The 21,100-nt window shown below is 44.3% G+C and overlaps 1 protein-coding gene across 2 annotated transcripts in view; it reads left to right on the forward strand.

Moving 5' to 3' along the window:
• Positions 1–20,131, forward strand: part of SLC22A23 (solute carrier family 22 member 23) — a 109,993-nt gene extending 89,862 nt beyond the window's left edge. For both annotated transcript variants that reach the window (XM_054644412.2, XM_054644420.2), the window contains 5 exons: positions 2,471–2,573; positions 5,590–5,822; positions 8,450–8,482; positions 10,278–10,401; positions 15,750–20,131. In XM_054644412.2, coding sequence (XP_054500387.1) covers positions 2,471–2,573; positions 5,590–5,822; positions 8,450–8,482; positions 10,278–10,401; positions 15,750–16,101 — 845 coding nt within the window. In that variant the 3' untranslated portion in view covers positions 16,102–20,131. The remainder of the gene's footprint in view (positions 1–2,470; positions 2,574–5,589; positions 5,823–8,449; positions 8,483–10,277; positions 10,402–15,749) is intronic.
• The last annotated feature ends 969 nt before the right edge of the window (positions 20,132–21,100 follow it).

The raw sequence follows: 21,100 nt of genomic DNA on the forward strand, positions 1-21,100 counted from the left end.
GAGAAGGGGTGAGCTCCCCTGTCATGTGTGATCCTCACTGCAGCTGCCACAGGAGCTGTTTGACAGTTCACATAACCAAGTGAGCCTTTACTTGAGGGCAGAACAGCAGTTCAGTGAAAAAAACACTGGTGGGAACTAGTTCAGAAGCACTGACTTATGAGAAGGTTTAAAAGGGGGGCCTGAGTGCAGGTGAGAAGGATGCATGACAATAAACAAAGAACATATTGATTATAGGAAGACATGATATATGAACAAAACAGGAGTGGAGGGCGCAATAATGGTTGGTTGCAAATAAAAGTGTAGCCAAGTTGATCATTGCTTCTCTTGATTTTATTGAGTTGTGGCTCAGTACAGCATGTGTTTACAAGTCAGGCTACTCTCTGTCTTGAAAGAAAAAAGTAAAGATTTCTCTGAGAAACCAACAAACAAAAAACCCTATCAGATTAAGAAAATCTGGCATATTTACCTTCTGCTGTACAGAGGATGAGATGTTTTACTTTATAGGCCAGATCTGGTCATTCTTAGTTTGAGAGTGAACCCTTTTGAAATCTGTGCTGTATGTGTTGTTTGGGTAGTGATTTTTATTGTTGCCCTTCAGCTGAAATAGTTAACACCCACCAACAGCCTTTCAAAACCCTTGTGCTTCTTCTAGTGTTTGCTTTGATTTTTTTTCTGTAGAAGGTTTGGCCTGGACTCAATCATGGCCTTTATAATTATGTTTTACTAACTGCTTCAATTGTTCTGAATTATTTTGTTCCCACTTATTCCTTCCTAGAATCTTGCTACAAAAATGATTTTGACCTTGTTCTTTGAGATTAGGCTCCAATTTTTTTATCGCTTATATTTTAATATGGGCCCGATCCATTGCTGAGTCTGAAGAGGGTTTCTGTAATACAAATATTTATTTAACTAATTTTTTTCTATTGTTCCACCTTAGTTTTTCTGCTTTTGTGTGCTGCATAGATTCTGGGGAGAAATGGCCATTATCAGGTAGTTAGGAAAGTAGTATAGCAATATTCTGCCTAAATACAATCACTAATGTAAAATACACTTTGCTGCTTTTGTCAGAAGCCTTCCCAGTAATTACTCTAGAGAGAAGACCAGAAGTGACCTGTGAGCAGTTAGTAGATCAAGTATTTGCATGTAAATAGTGTTTGCTTGATTTATTATTTTTGTGATGCACTTTTCAAATAATAGCTGGCAAATGTGGTTTTTGTTTCATTTGTAAATTCAGGTGACTTTTTTTTTTTTAAATCCCCCCTTCCCCCCCAGCTTGCTTTTATTTTCTCCTGTCTTGCATCTCTTTAGGAAGCTGCTATTCAGCAGAGTAAGGCAGAGGTCAGGGCAGGCAAGGCCAGTGTGGGCAGCTGAGGACACCCAAGCTCATTGTGTATGCACGAAGAGAACTCATGCACCCTTCACAACAGGGCCATGCTGCTGCCTTTGAACACAGTGAGGGGAAAAGGAAAAAAAAAAAAAGGAAAGCAGCAGTAAAAGCTTTTACCCCAGAAAACAGACCTAGTCTGTGCTCTTGGTGGGCATTATTTTTGTGATGCTTCTTTATAGCTACAGCTCCTCCTGCTTTTATTGGACTTATTGCCCACTGATCCGGTAGCTTGGAAACAGTGGCTGCTTTGGCACGCTTAGGTAGGTGTTCAAACTCCAACTTAAGGATAATTGGGAAATAAACAGTGCCCTTCATTATTGTCCCATGCCAACAAGGTATCAGGGGCAGCATTTGTAAGGCTTGTAAGTTATTTCAGCATTGCAAAGAAAAGTTCACTTGAAGCTGCCCAGAACTGGAAGGATATGGTGGTGTTTTAGTTCTGAAATGCAAAGACACCACAGCTGCTGATGCCCAATGATTTTTCTTTAAGGAAATGGCTTAAGGTTGAGGACATCCATCAGAATATTTTTAAATATTTGAAAAGGGAGTGGAGTGGAAGATGGATGAGCTGACATAATGTCCTAGCCACTGCATTCTCAAGCTTGCATTTGAACAAACTACAAAAGATGACCCATGAAAAATGAGTTTGAGCTCCAGTCCTTTCCATGGCTTTTTAGGTATGCATTGCACAATGGGGGCAGAGCCTGTAGCTGCATGAGTGCAGTCCTCCCTGTGGAGGGTTCTAAAAATTAACAGAATCCTGAAGTTCTTCAAGAAATTTGCTATTATGCTTGTTGGGGTCAAGCTCCATAATGCTCCCACTTAACATACACATTTTTAACTGGGAGGATGTTTGGAGTATGGAGTTCTTACTTCTTTTGCCCCAAGAAGATGAAGAGAAGCCTGGAAGAAAAGGAGGAACCTGTGCTGGACTTTAGGCAGGTAGTTCAGTGTTTTTATAGCTCCTATAAATGTAATCAATAGTGTTCTGCTCTCCAGAACATCCCTCAGAATATCTTAGTTCACAAGTAAATCTTCTCATTCTCCTCAGTGAAATTATAATTCTGATTTGGTTTGTTTCAGAGCTGGAAAAGGAAATCACCAGGAGACCAAAGAAAGTCTGCATTGTTAAAGTGGTGGGAACAAGGAACCTGTGGAAAAACATCGTAGTGTTGTGTGTGAACTCGTAAGTGCAATCTCTTTGTTTAAATATCTGTGTGGTCAGTGAACTGGAGCAGCAATGGGAAGTGATGAGGGAGCTCCACTATTTCCTACTGTGGGACCCTTCACTAACATCTCTGATAAATGATCCTGGAAAAACACAAGCTGTTGCAGGGAACCATGTTTTTATGGCAAACATGGAGGAGCTCAGTGGCTGTTTCAGGCAGCAGAACTGCATCTCAGGTGCCATGCTGCAATTGTGTTGCTGTCACCAGTGGTCTGGTGTGGCCACGTGCTGATAAGTGCCCATGCATGCACACATCTGCTTGGCATCCCAGGTGGGAGTTTGGAAACCATTCATGCCCCAGGAGTACAGGTTCAAGTTGTTTACATCTGACAGGGCTGTGGTGCAGAGGAAGATGGTGCTTGCCAGTAAATACAAGTTGCTCCCTCGTATAACAGCTGTGCTTGGTGGGTCTTCAAAGGCAGATTACAAAGTGCCTCAGCACTCCCAAATTATGTGCAGGGGGTCACAGGGGGAATGTGCAGTCTCCAACAGGACAATGTGATGCTTGCCTCCTAAGGCTTCAGTTTGGACATGCTCATGTGGGCAAAAACAAGCATCAGCCTGAGGGTTTTGCAGGTTACAGGTTCTGAGATCTTCTGTGCAGAACTGACACCTTGTAAAGAGGAAATACATTAACTTGCAAATTCTGGAAGGGCACCAGCAGTGCATTTTCTAATTTTTCCACCTTGTAAAATGCCCATTTGAATTTTTCATGGTTTTCTTTTCAAATTGGAGGTGGGGCTGGAGAAGGCTGGGAATCCCCTTTCTCTGCTAGGTTTCAAAGTATGTAGCTCTCTTGTGGCTTTTTCTTCCTCACTTCAGGGCACTGCTCTGCAGCCCTCACTGCTGTTAGCAGGCTTATGGATCAGTCAGCACCCAGAGGGGACAGCCCCCATGCTGGGCAAGTAGTCATTCACAAGCACACAGACTTCAGGGGTCAGTCTCCAGCGTAATTGTTGCAGAACCAACTCTGGTTTTATGAGTTTTGTGTCTCTCTTCCACCCACCAGTGAGGGACTACCTCTGTTCTGAAAGAGTCCTTTCTTCTTATACTCACCAATTACATTTGGTAGACGGTGTTAAATGTATTTGTGAAAACTGCTTACATGGGGAATTCTCCCCTTCTCCCTCACCCACATTAATTTGCATATTTGGAAATTCCTTAAATCAGATCTAGGCAGTCCAAAAAATAATTTCTGGCATTAGCACATGAAGGCTGTTTGCATCCAAGCAGAGCATGAAGCAGATGTACATCTGAGGAAATAGATTTCATGGTTTTTTTTAAGGGGTGGAAAAAAAATTAATTTTACTTCTGTTACTCCTGTTAGACAGGGCTGTGCTAAATTCTTAGTTCATGGAGAAGGAACCTTCTGCAGGGAACAAAAAGAAATTAAGGAAGACAAGGATTCAATTTTAAAAGTAACAATTCTGAGCTGATCACCAAGTGAAGAGAATAGAGTAATTCTTAGGGAACAGGCTGGAAAGCAAAGTCCAAATGATTAAATAATTTATTTTATAAGTCATGATCTCAATAGCAACTTCTACAACTGTGTTTGCATGCATAGAAGAGAAAGACAGAAGAAAAGCTGGTTAACTCTGCCCTTTTATTACTACTTGTTTTGCTGATTAATATTTCTCTTATGGGAGGAGTCAGCTATAATCTAGTTATTCAAAGCAAAAGTCAATTTTGTGTAACAGGAAGCACTTGTATTAGGTTTTTATCAGGGGCAAGGTGTTTGGTATTGAGGGTGGGGTTTTAAACTAGAGCATTGATTCACAAATTTGCAAGAAAAGCTCCTCAGGCCGTGGGCTGTCATGCTGCACTCAGGGTCTGCACAGCCCCACAGCTGTTTCTATGCTTATTTGGATACCCAATTTATACTGACAGAGCTTCAAATTCCTGAACTTCAGAAGTATAGAAGTGCATCAGTGTAATGTACCTGCCTTTTTTTCTTTTTTTTTTCTTTTTTTTTCTTTTTTTTTTCTTTTTTTTTCTTTTTTTTTTTTTTGGAGACCTGGATCTGTGCCTCCCACTCTCTCAAGCACTGTTAATTTGTGCCATGAGATTTGTCTTGTATAAGTGCCAGGGACAAGAGGTTCTTCCTGGCAGAGGTACTTGAGCTGTGATGGGTGCAGTTGAGAGCATTGACCTCTCCTGTTGCATCCCTGCTGCTGTTTTGTACCACATCAGGGGTGAAGCTGGGGCTTCTCATCAGACTTTTGTACCTTCAGCCCCCTTCTCTTTCTTCCTTTTATTCTTTTCCATTTTTTGGAGGCAGAGGGTGAGACAGGAGAAAGATGTGTGAAATGTGATGGTAAGATGTTGATCAGTGGCATCTCAAAGAAATTTTTTGAAGAGGAGGAGACACATTGCTGTGAAGGGTGGTGTAAATGTGTAGACTGAATTAGATCTTATTGTTTCATAATTGTAATAATCATTGCAGCACATACAACTTCAAACACTCCTTTCTCAGGGGATTTCAGTTTTACCAGGTTAGCTTGGGAAGTGAGGTGTAATGCTTGTATTTAGTATGACCAAATGCCACAGGCAGGTGGGTGTTCCTGGTGTTTTGCTGTCCTAGCACAGAGGCTACTTCTTCACAGCAGCTCTGGCTCTGTACTGTCAGCAGGGGCACTGGGAACAGAGAGATGTGCTCCTCTGGGAATGGGATTTCTCAAATACAATGGGAAAATCTACCATGCACTAGGAGTTCTTCTAAAGATCCCCATGCCTTGATCATACCATGAGCAGCAGCTAAATGAATAAAGTCAGTAAATATTTGGTTGAACGGAGATTTTTTTTTTTCTTTTGCTTCTTTTTATCAATGCTTACTTTCACAGTAGCACCTAGAGATAAGCTTCTGAACTTAGGGTGTTGTACTCCTGCATTAATGCCTCCTCACAGTGAATAACACTGCAGTGTGTGTTCTGCCCTCTCAGCAATGGTCTCTCTTGCCCTCTCCTGTTTCCCCCAGGCTGACTGGTTATGGCATACACCACTGTTTTGCAAAAAGTATGATGGGGCACGAAGCGAAGATGGCGATTACCCACAACTTCTACGCAGACTACTACACCATGGCCGGGATTGCGCTGGCATCCTGCCTGGCCATGTGCCCTGTGGTTGGCTTTCTGGGCAGGAGAGGAGGACTCCTGCTCTTTATGATACTTACAGCTCTGGCATCACTTCTGCAGCTGGGCCTTCTCAACTGTAAGTTGGAGATGAGAGCTTTTCAGGACCACACAAGCTTGACATGCAAACAAGGGACCAGGAAATACTGGCATTTCCTTTGTCTGTCCCGGATTTGTCATGTGATACACCTGCATAGTTTTAGAATCTGAGTTTGTTTGAAGGTTTCCCCAAACACTTGTTTCTCAGGCTCATTAACAAAAGGCATTGTATTCTGGATGATTCCCATGGTGAAGCTTATTGAGCTTTGGTGCTGTATCCGGGGTAGTCACCAAGAAAAAAAGCAAGGAAACAAGAAATGCTTTCCATTTTATTTTAGTGAAGCATCCGCCAGGGAAAGAGCTATATCGAGATTGGGAAGGGAAAACTTTCCCACTCAAGTCTGCTTCTCAAGTGGCCTCCAAACCATGCAGAAATTAAAGCAGTAGGTGTATGTCCTCTGCTTGCTCTTAGCATCTTGCTATGAAGAAGTAATAAAAAGGTAGCACAGGAATGGTTCAGCTGAAAGACCCCACTTTTAACACACCGTGTATGTATAGTCCATGTGAATGTATACACATGGCTTTGGAAAGGGACACAGCATTTGAAATTGTTGTTCCTGCAAAAAGTGAGTGTCCCACCTCTTCCTTTGCAGGCAATAACTTTTGTGTGGCCCTTTTGAGCTGCTTCAGCTATTAAAACTGCTATAGAAATATTCCCTTTCCTTTTTCAATTTTATTCTATTCCCTTCATTTTTTATTGCTTGAGGAGGTTGAACTTGATGAATCAGAGAGGTGTTGAAGCAGAGGGAATCTGGAATGTGCTTTGCCTCTCTCACAGTGTCCAATCATTAGACCCCTGTCCCATAAAACCCCACCCCAAGGAAGGGGGAAGAGGGTTGAGACATACTTTGGACAAACTGGATGTGAGACGAATACCAGAACACTGGCTGTTGCTGGTTTTAAATTCTAAATTTAGAAATAATTGAGGGCCTTAAGAAAGAGCTTTTTGCATTGAGGATGGAAAGCTTTCACACACTTGCATACTGAGGGCAGCTCTGAGCCAACAGGAATTGTTCATATTTACAGACTCTGTTTCCCGGAGGCATTTACTAAGTTTGCCTTTAGCAAACAAGTTATTTGTGGGAGTGTAGGAGGGAAACAGGGAACCTCTTTCATGACATGGAGGAAACTCCAGCATCATGTGTGTTTGCTCCCAGCTTGGCGCAGATGTTTTCATTCCCCTTGAGCACATATTTACCATGTCCAGCAATCCTAGCTGAGAGTGGGAGAAGCCCCCTGCTGCACCTCACCATGTCTGTTGATGGACTGAGACCATTCACATGCACATTCACACTGTGCATGTGTGCAACCTCCCAGAACTCCATGTTCTTCTGTGGGTGTCCATCAGGGTCTCTCTACACTGAATTTGCCCATTTTAATTTTTGTTTTAAGGATGGGACATGTTTGTTGAGGCTGTTGTGGCAATACACACACTTGCTTAGTTGAGACACAGTGTGTCAGAGCCCTTAGTCTGCTCCAGAGCCACGAAAATCTGGTTGCATTTTTTCAAAATAAATTTATGAGGGAGGTGGGAGGCCACACCCTGTAGGACTCATTACAACCTTTTCCATAACAGGTTTAGGTGGTTTTGTGAGCCAAGTTGCCAGAAGATCAGGCATGGCTTTAAGTGTTTTGTGCTACACTGGCACTCTCAATGCAGTGCCCCTTGTCAGCCTTTCTGACTCCACTCTTTTCTTTGTGGGAAGAGGAGAGAAAGGCAGCCTCAAACTTCAGAGCAGCTCTCCCCACTCTTGACCATGCCACCTCTTCCTCAGAAGAACTAGATATTGTTTGGAGAGAAGCAGTGATCCTGTTTATTATGAAATCTGTCACAGCATCTTGCATGTTTTAATTTAGCATAATTTGGGTGTAATCGGAAAATGAAATCAGTATTTGAGAATGGTGAGAAGGAGAGGGGTATTCTCCACCGGCCACAAGCCTGCAGCAGACCTTGAAGCTCTCCTTGTTTGACCCCTCCTCTGAACTCTGGAGTGTCATCTGGAAAGTCACAGAATCAGGATGGGAGATGACCAGCAGAGCTGTGCCCAGCTTGTGCTGATGCCCTTCCCCTTGCTGCCCAGTGCTGCCATGTGCTCCTGTGTGGTTAGTTTTGGTGGCTAGTGTGACACATGGACCATTAGCTCATGGTTTTAGAGAGTAATAGGTCTCCCACCAGTCTGACAGCACTGATGCCCAGATTTTGCTCTCTAACCCAAGCTTCTGTTGGCCATTCCCTCAGGGCTGCAGCAGGAGGGCATTTTCTCTTCTCCCCCTTCATTAACAACAAAGAGGCTTTTGTGTTAATCCCAGTGGTAATTCTGGGGCTTTTAAATATGCTTTACTGCTGGTTTGTTATCACTGTCTCATTAGCATGCTGTCCTCCAGCTGAGATGTGCCTGGACACAGCATGTCCTATCTGGTGGCCAGGGAAAGATGTGAAGGTTTTGGCATGGGAAAGAATTGGGAGTCAGAGGGTGGGGCTAAGGTGGCATGTGGAATTTACCCTTTTTTTTTCTCAGATAAATAAACATATAAAAACTGTATGTTCTTGTTTTCACTCCCTTTCTCTTTTTTATCTTTCTCTGATTTCCATGGTCTTGGATCCAGTGATTGGAAAATACAGTCAACTTCCAGACTCAGGTATGATTTACAGACAAATCTGCATCATGTGGGAAGCACTCCCCCAGGAACAGGTAGATCCAAAAGGCCTCAGCCAAAGCACCCAGAGCAGAGCTGCTGCCACAAAGGGGTTCAGGGGGAAAGTCCACTTCTGTGCAGTGCCTTGAGACCCCACTGACAGGCAGGCCTGCTCATCTATGCTCAGCCTCTTTGTGTAGCATCCCCTCCACATAGAACTCACCTCTGCATGTCAAGAGAGGGTGCAGAGGTCCCCCAGAGTTTGACATACAGGGTAAGGCTTTCTCAGAAAGTCTCCTTCTGAGATGCAAAATCTGAGTTCAAGAATCTCAGAATTTCTTTTTTTTTTCCCAGAAAAGAAGAGGGGACTATAACACCTTAAGGACTCTTTAAATAAGGAGAGTTAAACACCTTAAAAAATGCTTTCCCAAGATGAGGTACTATAGGAGCAATGCAGTAACAAGCTACAGGGGAACAAAATGTACCTTTGTGTATCAGATTTGACGGACCTGTCCTTGCCCAGTTTTTCCAAGGTCTGTTCTGCTGAGCAGCCATGATTCCCTGAGGTCATCAATGGTGTAGCTTCACTTGCTATGCAAGAGTGGCCAGAGACCCATGGTTTGCAAGGTGCTGTGCCCACATCCTCATCAGCTGGCAGAATTTGCTCTCTCCCCCAGACTTGGGGTGCATTGCAGAAAGAGCTTAGCCCCGAGCAAGCTGTAGCACATTTCAGAAGATGTAACCAAAGAGCTCACAAACACCTTTTACTCTCCTGACAGCTGATATATTCAGCAAGAACAAAAGCAGGTGTTAATTTTCACTGGACCCAAGCCAGAGAGTATGCCTGCTTGGGACTGCACACAGCAGTTCTTTCTTCAGGCAGGCCTTGGGACGTGTGTGTAGAAAGGTGAGGGAGCACTGGCTGCAAAGTTCCAGTCCTTTCCCCAGTGCTCCAGTCAGGCATGATGCACCCTTGTATGGTGCAATGGTGTGTGTGAGTGATGTGGCCTCCTTGCTGGCCAGGACAGGCCACGTGAGCTTGTGCAACCCTGGTCAGAGATGCCAGCCCTGCCCACAGGAGGTGGCAAGCAGGGATCTGGTGAGAGATGTACTGTCATCATGGCCAGAGACAGTTTCCTTGAGCTTTGTTTAGATTTGCTGGGGTTTCTGCAAGTGCTTGATAGACACTGTTTGCTCCTGGAAACGTTGCTGGCATCCAGCTGTGAAAGGGTTGAGCAAACAGCCCTGGCTTAAGGAGTGCCTCGCCGTCCTTGGCATGGGCTGTTCTCGCCCAGAGTTGTCAAGCTGGGAGTTACGACAGAGGTTGCAGACTGATCACATGCAGAGGCTTAGCACAGAGATGGGAGCACTTCTAGTTCTTTCCTCTCTTGTCCTGGAAGCCTCTTCAGTGCTCAAGCCCCACTGTACAAGATGTTTGGCAGCTTGAGGAACACTGCCTGCATCCACTTGTCTGTCAAGCATGAGAGGGAAGAGGCTGGTGCCTAAAAGACTGACCAAAGATTTTGTTTTTTCATGGGTTTTACCTTTTCTGTGGTGTCTGAGGATAAAAAAATCAGAGACCACTATCATTTTTTGGCATGACATTATGGGTTTTTTTCATGTGTTTGTATCTCAGGTGTTTGGGGAATGGATTTTATAAATACCAGTTTTAAATTAGTATTACAAAATTACTCAAATTCCTGTTGAGGGAGAAGAGTAATATCAACTTCATTGATTGTTTTCTTCCTTAGAAGTTTGACCTCATTCTTACTTTTTGTGAACACACTTGTCTTGCCAGGTATGAGTGACAGTGTCAAAGACAAATTCTCTGTTGCGTTTTCCATCGTGGGTATGTTCTCTTCACATGCTGTTGGAAGCCTCAGCGTGTTCTTCTGTGCTGAAATCACACCCACAGTAATCAGGTGAGACTTTGGAGGCCTCCTCAAAAGATGGGGACAAAATTATCCTCATTTGATTGATAATGGGCTGTGTAACTTAACACATTGTATGGGAGGGGAAGCCCCACGTAATTGGAGACCTCACAGCAGCTTGGGGGCTGCTTTTTGCAGTGGCTGCAGTCAGACTGAGCAAGTAAGTTCCTGTCTGTGTATAGAGAGGCTTTGTTTTCCACGGCTCCACCTTGTGTTCTGTCGTGGTGATGATCAGCAGGCCTGGCAGCACATGAATTGCAGCTTGGTAGGGTTTTAAATACTCAACTGAAGCAGTTTGTGTGGTTGAGCATTGTCATTGCTTCACTAACTCTGAGGGATTTGTTCAAGCAGCAATCAGGTGAGTCTGCATCTTGATATTAAAGGAGGGATTCCATGACTGTGCAGAGGTGCCAGCAATCCCTGCCTGCATAGGGCAGATTAACCAGGACAGCTGCAGGGGTGCTTCAGTGGAAGGAAGGTGTTGAGACATGTAGTGTAAATGCTTTTGGTGCATAGAGGTTCTCTGCAAGCCTGCCTCTCTGCCTTTATTGCAGACAAAGCTGTCTTTCTCTTCACAATCAGACCTGTCTTAGCAGAGGCTCAAAGTTTTTCTAAAGAGGAGCACTTTCATCCTGGGAAATACGAGAAATCAGACAAATCATCTTTGTTGGAGAGTTTCCCATAACACATCTTTGTATGGTCAGGGGTTTGTATCATTTTGTACATGCACTGTTATCTTTCACAGCACAAAGGTTGTGCTTCTGTGTTCTGGATTATGCTTTCAGCAATGCCACAGCAATTCAGGAGTTTGCTCTGATTTCACTGAATTTCCCATGAATGTAGGTCATATGGGTGGGGGAGAGAGAGAGAGTAGAGGAAAGAGGATACTTTTTTTTTTTTTTTGTCCCCTTCAAATGATATGCCTTTTCAACTACTTTGCAAAAGTATTATTGCAAAACTGTCATCTGAGTAGCCAGAGTCTCCTTGCTCCGTGGTCTTTTTTTTTTTTCAGGCTATCTAAATTTGTGAATGTATTTTATGGATAGCATTAATTCCACTGGAAAAGGCAGTGTGAGGAGTGAGATTATACAGCAACCTGAAACACTAACAGCTATTTATTTATGTGTGTGTCAATCAGTTTGGTGTTTTTATGCCTTTTTAATTTTCTCCTTGGCTCTGTTTGAAAGACACACAGATAAGGAATTGACCATGTCAGCCAGAAGAGAATCTGCCAAGTAGGGTCAGATGTGCAGTCTGAACTTAGCAAGCTTTTTTCCTTTAAATCACTTATGTTGCTACAGGGAGTGGGACAAAATCCTGGCTGGGAGCCAGAATTCTGCTTCCCCTGACTCTGCTGGGTGACACCAGGCGAGTGACAACAGCTAGATATGCCTCAGGGTCCCTGTTTATTTGTAGAAATTATGACACTCTGCACTGCTCTGTGATCCTACCACCACAATAAGATCCCCTCAGGATTGTAATTAGGAGATGTAACTCAGGACAGTGCATAAATCTGTCTCATGCAGAGGTGTGCTTAAGCTGCCTTCTGTCTTGCCTTTTTCTGGGATCTGGCTATTCCCTCATAACCTGCTTTCCAAATGCCACCCTGGATGCCTTTGGGAGTTGGAACTAAATGATCTTTAAGATCCCTTCCAACCCAAACCATTGTATGATACTAATATGCTTTTGGTTGGATCTCAAGGAACCTTAAGGAAAAGGAAGGCAAAGAGAGTGCTGTGGCTTTCTCTGGGGTTTCCCTGATCAAATCCATTGTCTGCAAATCCCTGGGAGTGGAAAATAGCACTGCCATTACCTGGGGTAGCAGTGGCATGACAGCAAACCCACAGCACTCATCCATCTCTGCTGCTGTGGGGTTGAGATGAGTAGTTCCAAGAGGAGAACAGCCAGACCTTCATCACCAAGAGGTGACACCTGCTCCAGCAACATGAACATTCCACACTGTCATGTGTCACAGAGGGGTCCTTGTGATCTGTGCACTGCAGCCCAGTCTCTTGGCAGTAGGCAGGGGGACTTCATCAGGAGCTATCCTTATTTGTACCTGGGACTTCAGTGCAGGCCTCCCTGCAAATGCTGAATTAAAGCACCAAGTGTCACTGATAATCCACATGGAATAATCTTCTCACCACTACAGCCTGCATGTCTACTAAATGGGAATAGGCTGAACAAAATACAGCATGTCCTCTCCTCATCCTCCACATTCTCAGTTACTATCAAGGGGAAGATGGTTCTGGCTTTTTCTCTCAATGTCCTGCTTTTGTGCCCATGCAGCCAAAGAGTGGGCAGGATGGCTGAATTAGGATCTTTTCCCATAAAGAGCTGCCTCAAGCCAAATTTCCAGTTGTTGAGGAAACTTTACTTTCTGACCACCCAGGAGCCACTTGGCTCAGTCACATTCACACAGAGGCTCTGCACCAGTTCACAGCCTCTCCTCTTGGGGTCCAACCCCCTGGAGCTCAATCTGCAGCTGACACCACACCTTGCCCACCCAGCTACCTGCACTGAATGTATTCCTCAACATAGTGGGATGCAGGGCTGTTTACTGGGACCTGAATAAGGCCTGGCTTCTCAAAGGTGGTGCTTGCTCCATGGGGCCAAGGGTATGCTGGTGTATTACTTGAATCTCTGGCCTAGGACTGAGTGCACAAAATGTCCTTTATGTACAAGCTGTGGAGGTTTTCAGGGACTGACTTTAAGAAGTGGCTGAGCTGGAAAACCTGGTCTGATTTCAGTGCTGGCCCTGCTTTGTGCAGGAGGCTGGACTAGGTGCTCTCCCAAAGCCTCCTTTAGCCTGGGCATCTCTCTGGCTCACTTGTACTCTGAGCCATGTTGTGTGTTGACCCATTTGCTCAATGCAGACATGGCTGTCTGAGACAGGAGTAACAATTCTCTGCTCTCCTGAGGAGTGCTGAGAAGGACAAGACCCTTCCCTTAGAATGTCAGTGAGGATGTATTGCTGCTCTCTGGCAAAACACTGAGGTAGCAAGCAAGGAAATTCTACCGTATGAGCAAGCAGGACCTTTCTGAGGGCAGAATTTTGAATTTTGCAATTTACCCACATTAGGACCATAAACCTCATGCAAACCATCCCTCCCCACTGTCAGTGGGGTAGCAGGAGTTGGGAAAGTGGTCCTGATTGATCATCCATGGGGCCATGCCATAGGAAAGCCCCCCCAGAGCAGGCACTGGCAGGCAGAGGTGCAAGGGACAAAGCTGGGACTCACTGTGGGTGCCAGCAGCCCTCGCACTCCCTCTCCAGGCTCCACTCTGCATCTGGAGAGTGTTTGAAGTACAGACGCTGGCCCCTGCTGTGGAATTCCCTGTGCTGAGGAGGAGCAATGCCCCAAAGCACTCAGAATGTTTTTCTTTTCCACCTGCTGCCCCTTGTCACCTGCAAAAACAGTGTGAATCATGAGCATGCTGCCTCTTCTGTCCTATAGCTGTTTTCTTGATGTGCACAGAAACAACAAAAAATTCCTGAGAGTATTTTCAATTTTCTCTTTTTTATTTTTCCCTTCACATTTCACATCTGCAGTAGTTAAACTTTAAAGAAACCCCTTTTAAGACACACACTGAAACACACTTTCAAGCCTTCCTCTGCCAGGTTTTGATGGCACTGGAAAAAGTAATGCCTACTCTAATTACTGACGTCATATGGAAAAACTTTTTCCCCCCCTGTAAATCTGAAGCCACTTGACCCATAAATGACAGAGCCATCTTTGTTGTTGCCTTTTCCCGTTTTCTTTCAGCTTGCTTGATGTCCTTCTACAGCAGCATTTAAAACTCACCTCAGGTCCTTCTCAGGGGGGTTGAGATACAATTTAGCCATTGCAATCACTGATGTAAATGAGCCAGGCTTTTGTTGCTCCAGAGCCAGCTTGGAGAGAGATCTGCAATGCATTTGGGACTGGTTGTGTCAATTACTCATGTGAGTGTATTAATGAAGTTGCAGGGAGGCCATTTGCACAATAGTTGCATTCAGCTGGGTTTCTAAATTGCCATCGGAAAGCTGGCAAGTTTTTAATAAGGGCTTTTGCAGTATTTGGGGAAGCCACTGTGGTCTGTGAAAGATGCTCTGCTGAGTCTGAAGAACTGGAACATACATATGTGAATTTTTGATCCAGTCAGTGTCCCAAGAGCATCTTTTGAAACCCATGTTTGCTATCCTTCAGCTGTCAAGCAAGCAGCAGTGGATTTTGGAAAGGATTGAGTAAAGATTAGCTTTAACACTATGGTTGGCTGAGTGAATTTGGCATTTGTAGGTTTATTTGTACAGTGATTTCCAGGATGCTGTAGTCTGGGAAGCTGGTTTTATGCCAAATATTTGACATAAAGCAGTCCATTTGCTTTCTGCAAGCCGTCTTCTGTAAGGGCCAGTTGTTGTTGATAGTTACAGTTCTGCATTGGGCCAGGAACTGAACCCCTCTGATCTGCAGAATAGATGGCATCTCCCAGAGGAAGTGTAGGAAGTGTGCTGCCCTCACAGGCTTGGTAGGGAAGCAGGATGCCAGTGATTAAACTCACAGGGAGGTCTCCCTCTGCAGGCAGCAGTCTTTGAAAAATGAAAGAGGAGCTGCCACTCTCACAGATTTTGTTAAAATGAGTCATTTAAGGGCGACCCTCTGCTGGCAGGAGACCTCAGTTGTGTCACAGCAGGAGGGTATGGCCTGCCCCAAAAAAACACCTGCAGTGCCACTTCTGTGTGGGGACACCCAGCAGAGACAGCCCCAGGATGTGATGTGTGCCAGGCCTCCTGCACCAGCCTCTGGAGAGATGCTGATAAGCAAGACAAGGAATTGCAAGAGAGTTTGCTTGCATAGCCAAGCATCAGGAGAGAGCACTGAACTGGCCTTTCACAAGCAGCCTCTGTGCCTCTAGCTGGAGGAATATGAGTCTATTTTCACGCTTCTTTTTTTTTCTGAAAGTTATGCATTTTATTGCATCTCCACTGTGTAGAGAAGTTCCAGCCATAACATGATTTTAGGTAGAAAATATTCCAGCACTCTGTGTTTGGTATAATGGATTGTAAAGTCTAATCTCCTGCCTCCACTGCTGAATGGTGCCAGATACTTTAGAGGCAGCCAGAATTGACTTCTGCACTTACTTCTCCTTGGTGTGTCTTGTCTAAGTGGAGAAGGGTGGCATGCTAAGCAAAATCTGGTTTTCCCTCACTGAATGTGGGAGTACTTGGAACTGGGAGTACTTTAGAGTGCTGTCTACACACTCACATGGTAAAGCTTCTCTTCTTCTTATGTGGGGCAGTTAAATGGGTGTGAAATGATACTTGAGTGTGATTATTTCGCCCGTTCTTGTGTTTGCAGGGGTGGCGGGCTGGGGCTGGTGCTGGCCAGCGCAGGCTTCGGCCGCCTGACCGCCCCCATCATGGAGCTGCACAACCAGAAAGGTTACTTCCTCCACCACGTCATCTTCGCCTGCTGCACACTCATCTGCATCATCTGCATCCTGCTGCTGCCCGAGAGCAAGAACCAGCACCTGCCTGAGAACATCCCAGACGGGGAACACTACACCCGGCAGCCGCTGCTGCCGCACAAGAAGGGCGAGCAGCCCCTGCTCCTGACAAACTCTGAACTCAAGGATTACTCTGGCCTCCATGACTCAGCAGCTGTGAGCGACGGCATCTCGGAGAACACCACTGCCAATGGCATGAAGTAGATGTAACTGGGTGGATTTTTTCCCTTCTCCTTTTTTTTTTTTTATTATTTTATTTCCCCGTCTTATATTTCTTCTCTTCCTTTTGTATTTTATTTGATGCTGTTGTGCGGGAGGAGTTGCACTTTGGGCAAAGGTGTTTTGCACAGATTTTACAAACCAGTGATGGAGCAGACACAAACTTAGAGGAATTCAACTCTGCTACTAAAGCAAATTTTGGCATCTTCAACAGTCGTGCAGATTACTTTTGAAAAGTTTTGGGGGAAAAGACTCATTTGAGAAAAGACCTGGCTGGCAGTAGCCCTTAAGAACTCTTTTTTTCCTGCCATTAAATATGTATATTTATTTTGATTTATTCTCAAGAAGCACTTTATTTCCTTTTCCCTTCATAGATCACAAAAATGAAGCCATCTTTTAAGAGGTGCAGCCATTCCAAGAAAGAAACCATGGGGGGAGGGGGAGTGTTGTTTTCTGTTTTGTTTTTTGTGTTTCTTTAAAGGAAAGAGGGATTCACTGCAAAGTTGAATTGACTTAAACTTAGACTTGTGCAACATTCTTCTGCCTGTCTAGAAAGTCCAAGTGCCCAGATTGCCTGCTGTGTTTGTATACGGTAAAAAAGAGGAAAAAAAAAAGAAGAAAAAGCAAAGCAAAACCTCTTGTGACTCAAACTCTGACTGCATTTTAGGCAGCTTATATTTGTCTTTATAGCCCATGTGCACTTAAAAGTTACTTTCTAAATTAGTCCTTTTTTGTTTTCACTGAATGCATTGGAGAAAATCCTACCCCACCAAGCTGATTTTTCAATGAGAATCAGCTTTCTGCATTTTAAGAATATATTAATCTATTTTAGGTGATTGCCACTGGTCCTTAATTGTAATGTAGATGATGCAAATGATTTGACTAATGGTGCAAAAATGAGTTTTGTCTAGAATGGTTATAATTATCAGGATCTCTGACTGCTCCAGGAAAAAAGCATAGACCAGCAGTGATAAATAATAAGGAGCATGGGAAATTATCTATATGTTTATTCCAAAAGGCAGCATAGCTGGGATATCTGCTCCTGGGAAATGAGTGTCCTGGTATTTATTGTCTTAAGTGTTTTTAGAACCAGGGTTTGGGTTTTCAATTTAAGTGGGAAAACTGTTTAAATGATTGTTGGAAAGGAATTAATTGATAGCCTGTGAATAATGACTTACTGAGCTGTCTTGGGCTCTGAGAGATGTGTTCTGGTTCTGACCCAAGAATATACAATGAATTCACCCTTATTTCCTCACTTTCCTGACTGCTCTTGTAAGATTTTAGTTCAGGAAAAAAAGTTTACTTAAATTTGATTAATTCTACACAAAGTGAACATCCAGTTTACCTCCTGCTGTGCAGATGGCACTTTGATAGTGGCCACTTGTCTTCTCTCCTCCAGCCCCCAAATTATTTCCTTTGGCCATTGGCGTTTGGTTCTCACTCAAGAGAATACGGTGAGGATCTAGTTCAATGCAAGGACTCCATAAACAGCTTTCTTGCATTGTAGTTAACTCTCCCCTCTCTCCCTCCCTGTTCTCCTTTCTCACTCAGGCCATCCATTTGTGATTGCTCGGTAGTGCAGACGTTCAAGCAGAGCAGCAGGATGTCAATGTTGTACTGACTGTCCGTATGATTGCCACTTTGTTTGATGTACATCTTGCGTTCATAGGCAGGAGAAGTGCTCATTTGCACTCTCCTCCTCTACCTTCCCTCCCCCTTCCTCCCTTGCTGTATATATTGTCGATTAACTACTGTACCTAACAATTTCCATCCTCCATTAGGCTGCCAATGTCCTCTTACAGCTCCCAATAAATCAGAGATCCATGCTCCCCGGCAGGCCATGCAGTAAGGTAGCACAGCCTCAGATGCTGACGGATGCAAGGGGACAGGCAGACCTGCAGAAGCAACAGAGGTGGTTGCGTTCAGAGTAACAATGTTGTCCTAAAGCTGCTAATTTTTACAGAGGATGATGTGGACACTTGGGTTCTTCTTGAGCCTGGTAAGAAACACTGGACCAGTTGATGGTAGTTTCGCCCAGTTACACTACTGGTTTTTTTCACCCTTGCTAAACTTGCTGTGACAGCAAGAGCCTGATCTTCCTTACACTCAAGTTTTATTGTCAGGCTTGAGTGTGGCTGCTTCTTTTTGTTCTGTGCCGAGACCTTTGCAGTCTGTGTTCACCTGAGGAAAAAACCCAGCCCTTCCCCACTCGTGCAGTATTCACACCAAATTTGTGCAATACCTTTTGCCTTCGATGCAAGATGCTTGTTGCAAGCCACACACATTCGGGTACAAAAGAAATGGGTTCACAACAAAAAGCTGAAGAAGCAAAACAAGGCTTCAGGGAATAGAGAAAGGGCCTGGGAGAGGAGAAGGTGCAAGCACAGAGGCAAAAAGCAGTGCCCTGCCATCCATTGTGCTGTGGAGCCAGTGGCTCCTTCCCTCGTGGTGTCCTTGGTGGCCCATGTGTGCTCAAGGTGCAGTACAGCTCTTGCAGAGCATCCAGGCCTGTGAACCCGGCTGCTTCCAGCACTGCCAGTGCTCCTGGTGAGCTCACCGCTGCTGTCCACAGCGCTTTAGCATTTCCTATTCTGGTGGTTGCTCTCCAATGACAGGCACAGGGAAAAGAATACTTGTTTAAACATATCAACATTTAGATAGTAAATACATTAGGTGACAGGAACATGCAGCAAATTTTTTTTGTTGTTTTTTTTGGTTAAGAAAAAAATCTTAGGAAGTTGATTTGATTTGTTGCTTTTTTGCTTGAAACCAGGTAGTCGGTACTGATCTGCAGCGGAGCCCCAGCTTCTCTAGTCAGTCTGGCCCTCTGCCTCTGTCACGACAATAAAGCAAAAACTAACTTCCTGCCTTGGCAGTTCTAGTTTTGCTCCTTTTCCTGAAAATATGAACACTTCTATGATGATTATGTTCTTCCACACGCGTTCACAGAGTTGGAAAGCTTTCACTAAACCTATCTTGTGTGGAGGAGCCAAGTACCAGATGATGCAGCAGGGCAGAAAGGAAGCGTGGGGAAGCTTGCCCTGCCTTGTCTAGTCCTGCAGCAGGACAGGGCTCTCTGCTGGGGTCTCAGCCTGCTGCACCATTGGCTCCTTGGCCATGTCTCCTCTGCAGCCATCACCAGGAAAGGCTTTTCTCAGGCGGCTCTTTCTGGCCACCACAACAGGGGAAGCAGTCCAAAGCTGTCCTGTCCATTTTTGGCCTTTTTCTGTGAACCTTCAGTAACCTCTAAGCCCATCAGTAGATTTTTCTTTGGGTTTACCATTTAAGGGCTTTCTCCATCTTTGTATGTTGAAACAAAAATGTGAAGTGACATTATGCTTGATCTTGGGGGTTTTGTGCCCCTTGTAAGATTTCAGTACTGCTTTAGTTGCCAGACACCCTGCAAACAGATAACACCTGTTTGCAAGTGGTTTGTGGCCACTCTGAAAGGGGGTTGTGTGATTTACTTTTGGGTTTCACTGAGCAGGCTTTTTTTGTTGTCGTCCTTTTTAGTGGAAGTATTTTACTTAACTGTTGCCACTTCCTGGAGACAAACACTTTATTGGTCACCAAATTGGAAGCAGAAGTGCCATTAACTGAACTCTGTGAATGTCAAGTTGCGCCTGTAGCTGGCACATGAGACAACACCATTGAGTGGGGGGATGATCTCCCCCTTGTAACTTTTTTTTTAATTTAATTTTTTAAGAAAAAAAATGAAATTACAAACCTCATTTTAAATGTGTTGTGTAAAATGTTTTGGGAAAGGAGTACGGTGTGTTTTGTCTAGTGGGCGAGATCTCCCTCCCCATTTCAGTTTCTGATGAAGTTTTAAAGAATCGTGTTACTGTATGTTTTGATCATGAATAGTCTGGTGGTGCTTCCTCATAGCACAAGCTTAAATCAAGTACTGAAAACAGTCTTACAAGCTAAATGTCTGCATGATGTTACATCTGTTGTACCTACTGAGAAGAACTTTGTATGTAAATGTACAGAATAAAATGATGTTGTCCCATCAGTTTGCTCTCCCTAGTCTGGCTCCCTTGCAGTGACTTCTCAAATACCCAGCAGCAGCTGATGCCTCAGAAAATAGCCCTACCCTGCTCTACAAACAGAATGAGCTGTTTGTAAATCAGGCTAATTAAAACAGCACATTGATTTGCAAGTAATTATCCTTTACAGTCAATTACAGAAGCATAGTTGACTCTGTTTCCTCGGTGGTGTAAATTGAAAAGAAAACACCCTTCAACAGTTGCTTTTTGCTATTCTGATCTTGAACTGCAGCCAAGGACAGGCAGCTGTTCCCACCAGGTAAGGAGAGGCCCTCTGCACCCACACCAAATATGAGACATTGAAGCCGCTGGGTGTTCGAACCCTTTTGGACAAGAGACTCAGCAGCTGTGCCTTCTACAGCAGCAGCCTCTCAGTTACAGGTTTTAATTGCTGATTGTAGCACCACAGCAAGATAAATTCATCACTTTTCTGTAGGTGCTTAGACAGTTGTCTAGAAGCAGCACTAGTAGTTTAGTAGTTTTGGTTTGTATCAGAAGCTGATGCTTGAGCACAAGTCAGGGCTCAACTCGGAATGAAAGGAAAAAAACCCACCAAAACCCAGATAGTTAACTCCTGGCTGCCATCTCATTAAAAAAAACAGCCAATGGATCTGCCTTAGTAAAAGATACCCATCCTACCTGAAAGTAAGCCCAGAGATGTTGCAACAGGATGCTTTTCACTGGTGGTCATGGTAGTAGACCTCTCTGATTTTATGTATATGCTCAATTTACACGTGATGCTCTTCTAGCAGCCTGACAGCTTTATCTATTGCTCCAGAACTTGGCTTGTGCTTTTTCCTTCTATGTAGTCCTCAGGGATGCATAAATAAGCCTTTGTGAAATCCTTCTCATGTTCTGAGTGCCCAAGGGATGGGAGGAAATCCATTGTTTAGCACCAGTACTATAACCAAGAGGGGCTAAAAGGACAAAAGTAA

This window comes from Agelaius phoeniceus, chromosome 1 (genome assembly GCF_051311805.1).
Source record: "Agelaius phoeniceus isolate bAgePho1 chromosome 1, bAgePho1.hap1, whole genome shotgun sequence".
NCBI lineage: Eukaryota > Metazoa > Chordata > Aves > Passeriformes > Icteridae > Agelaius > Agelaius phoeniceus.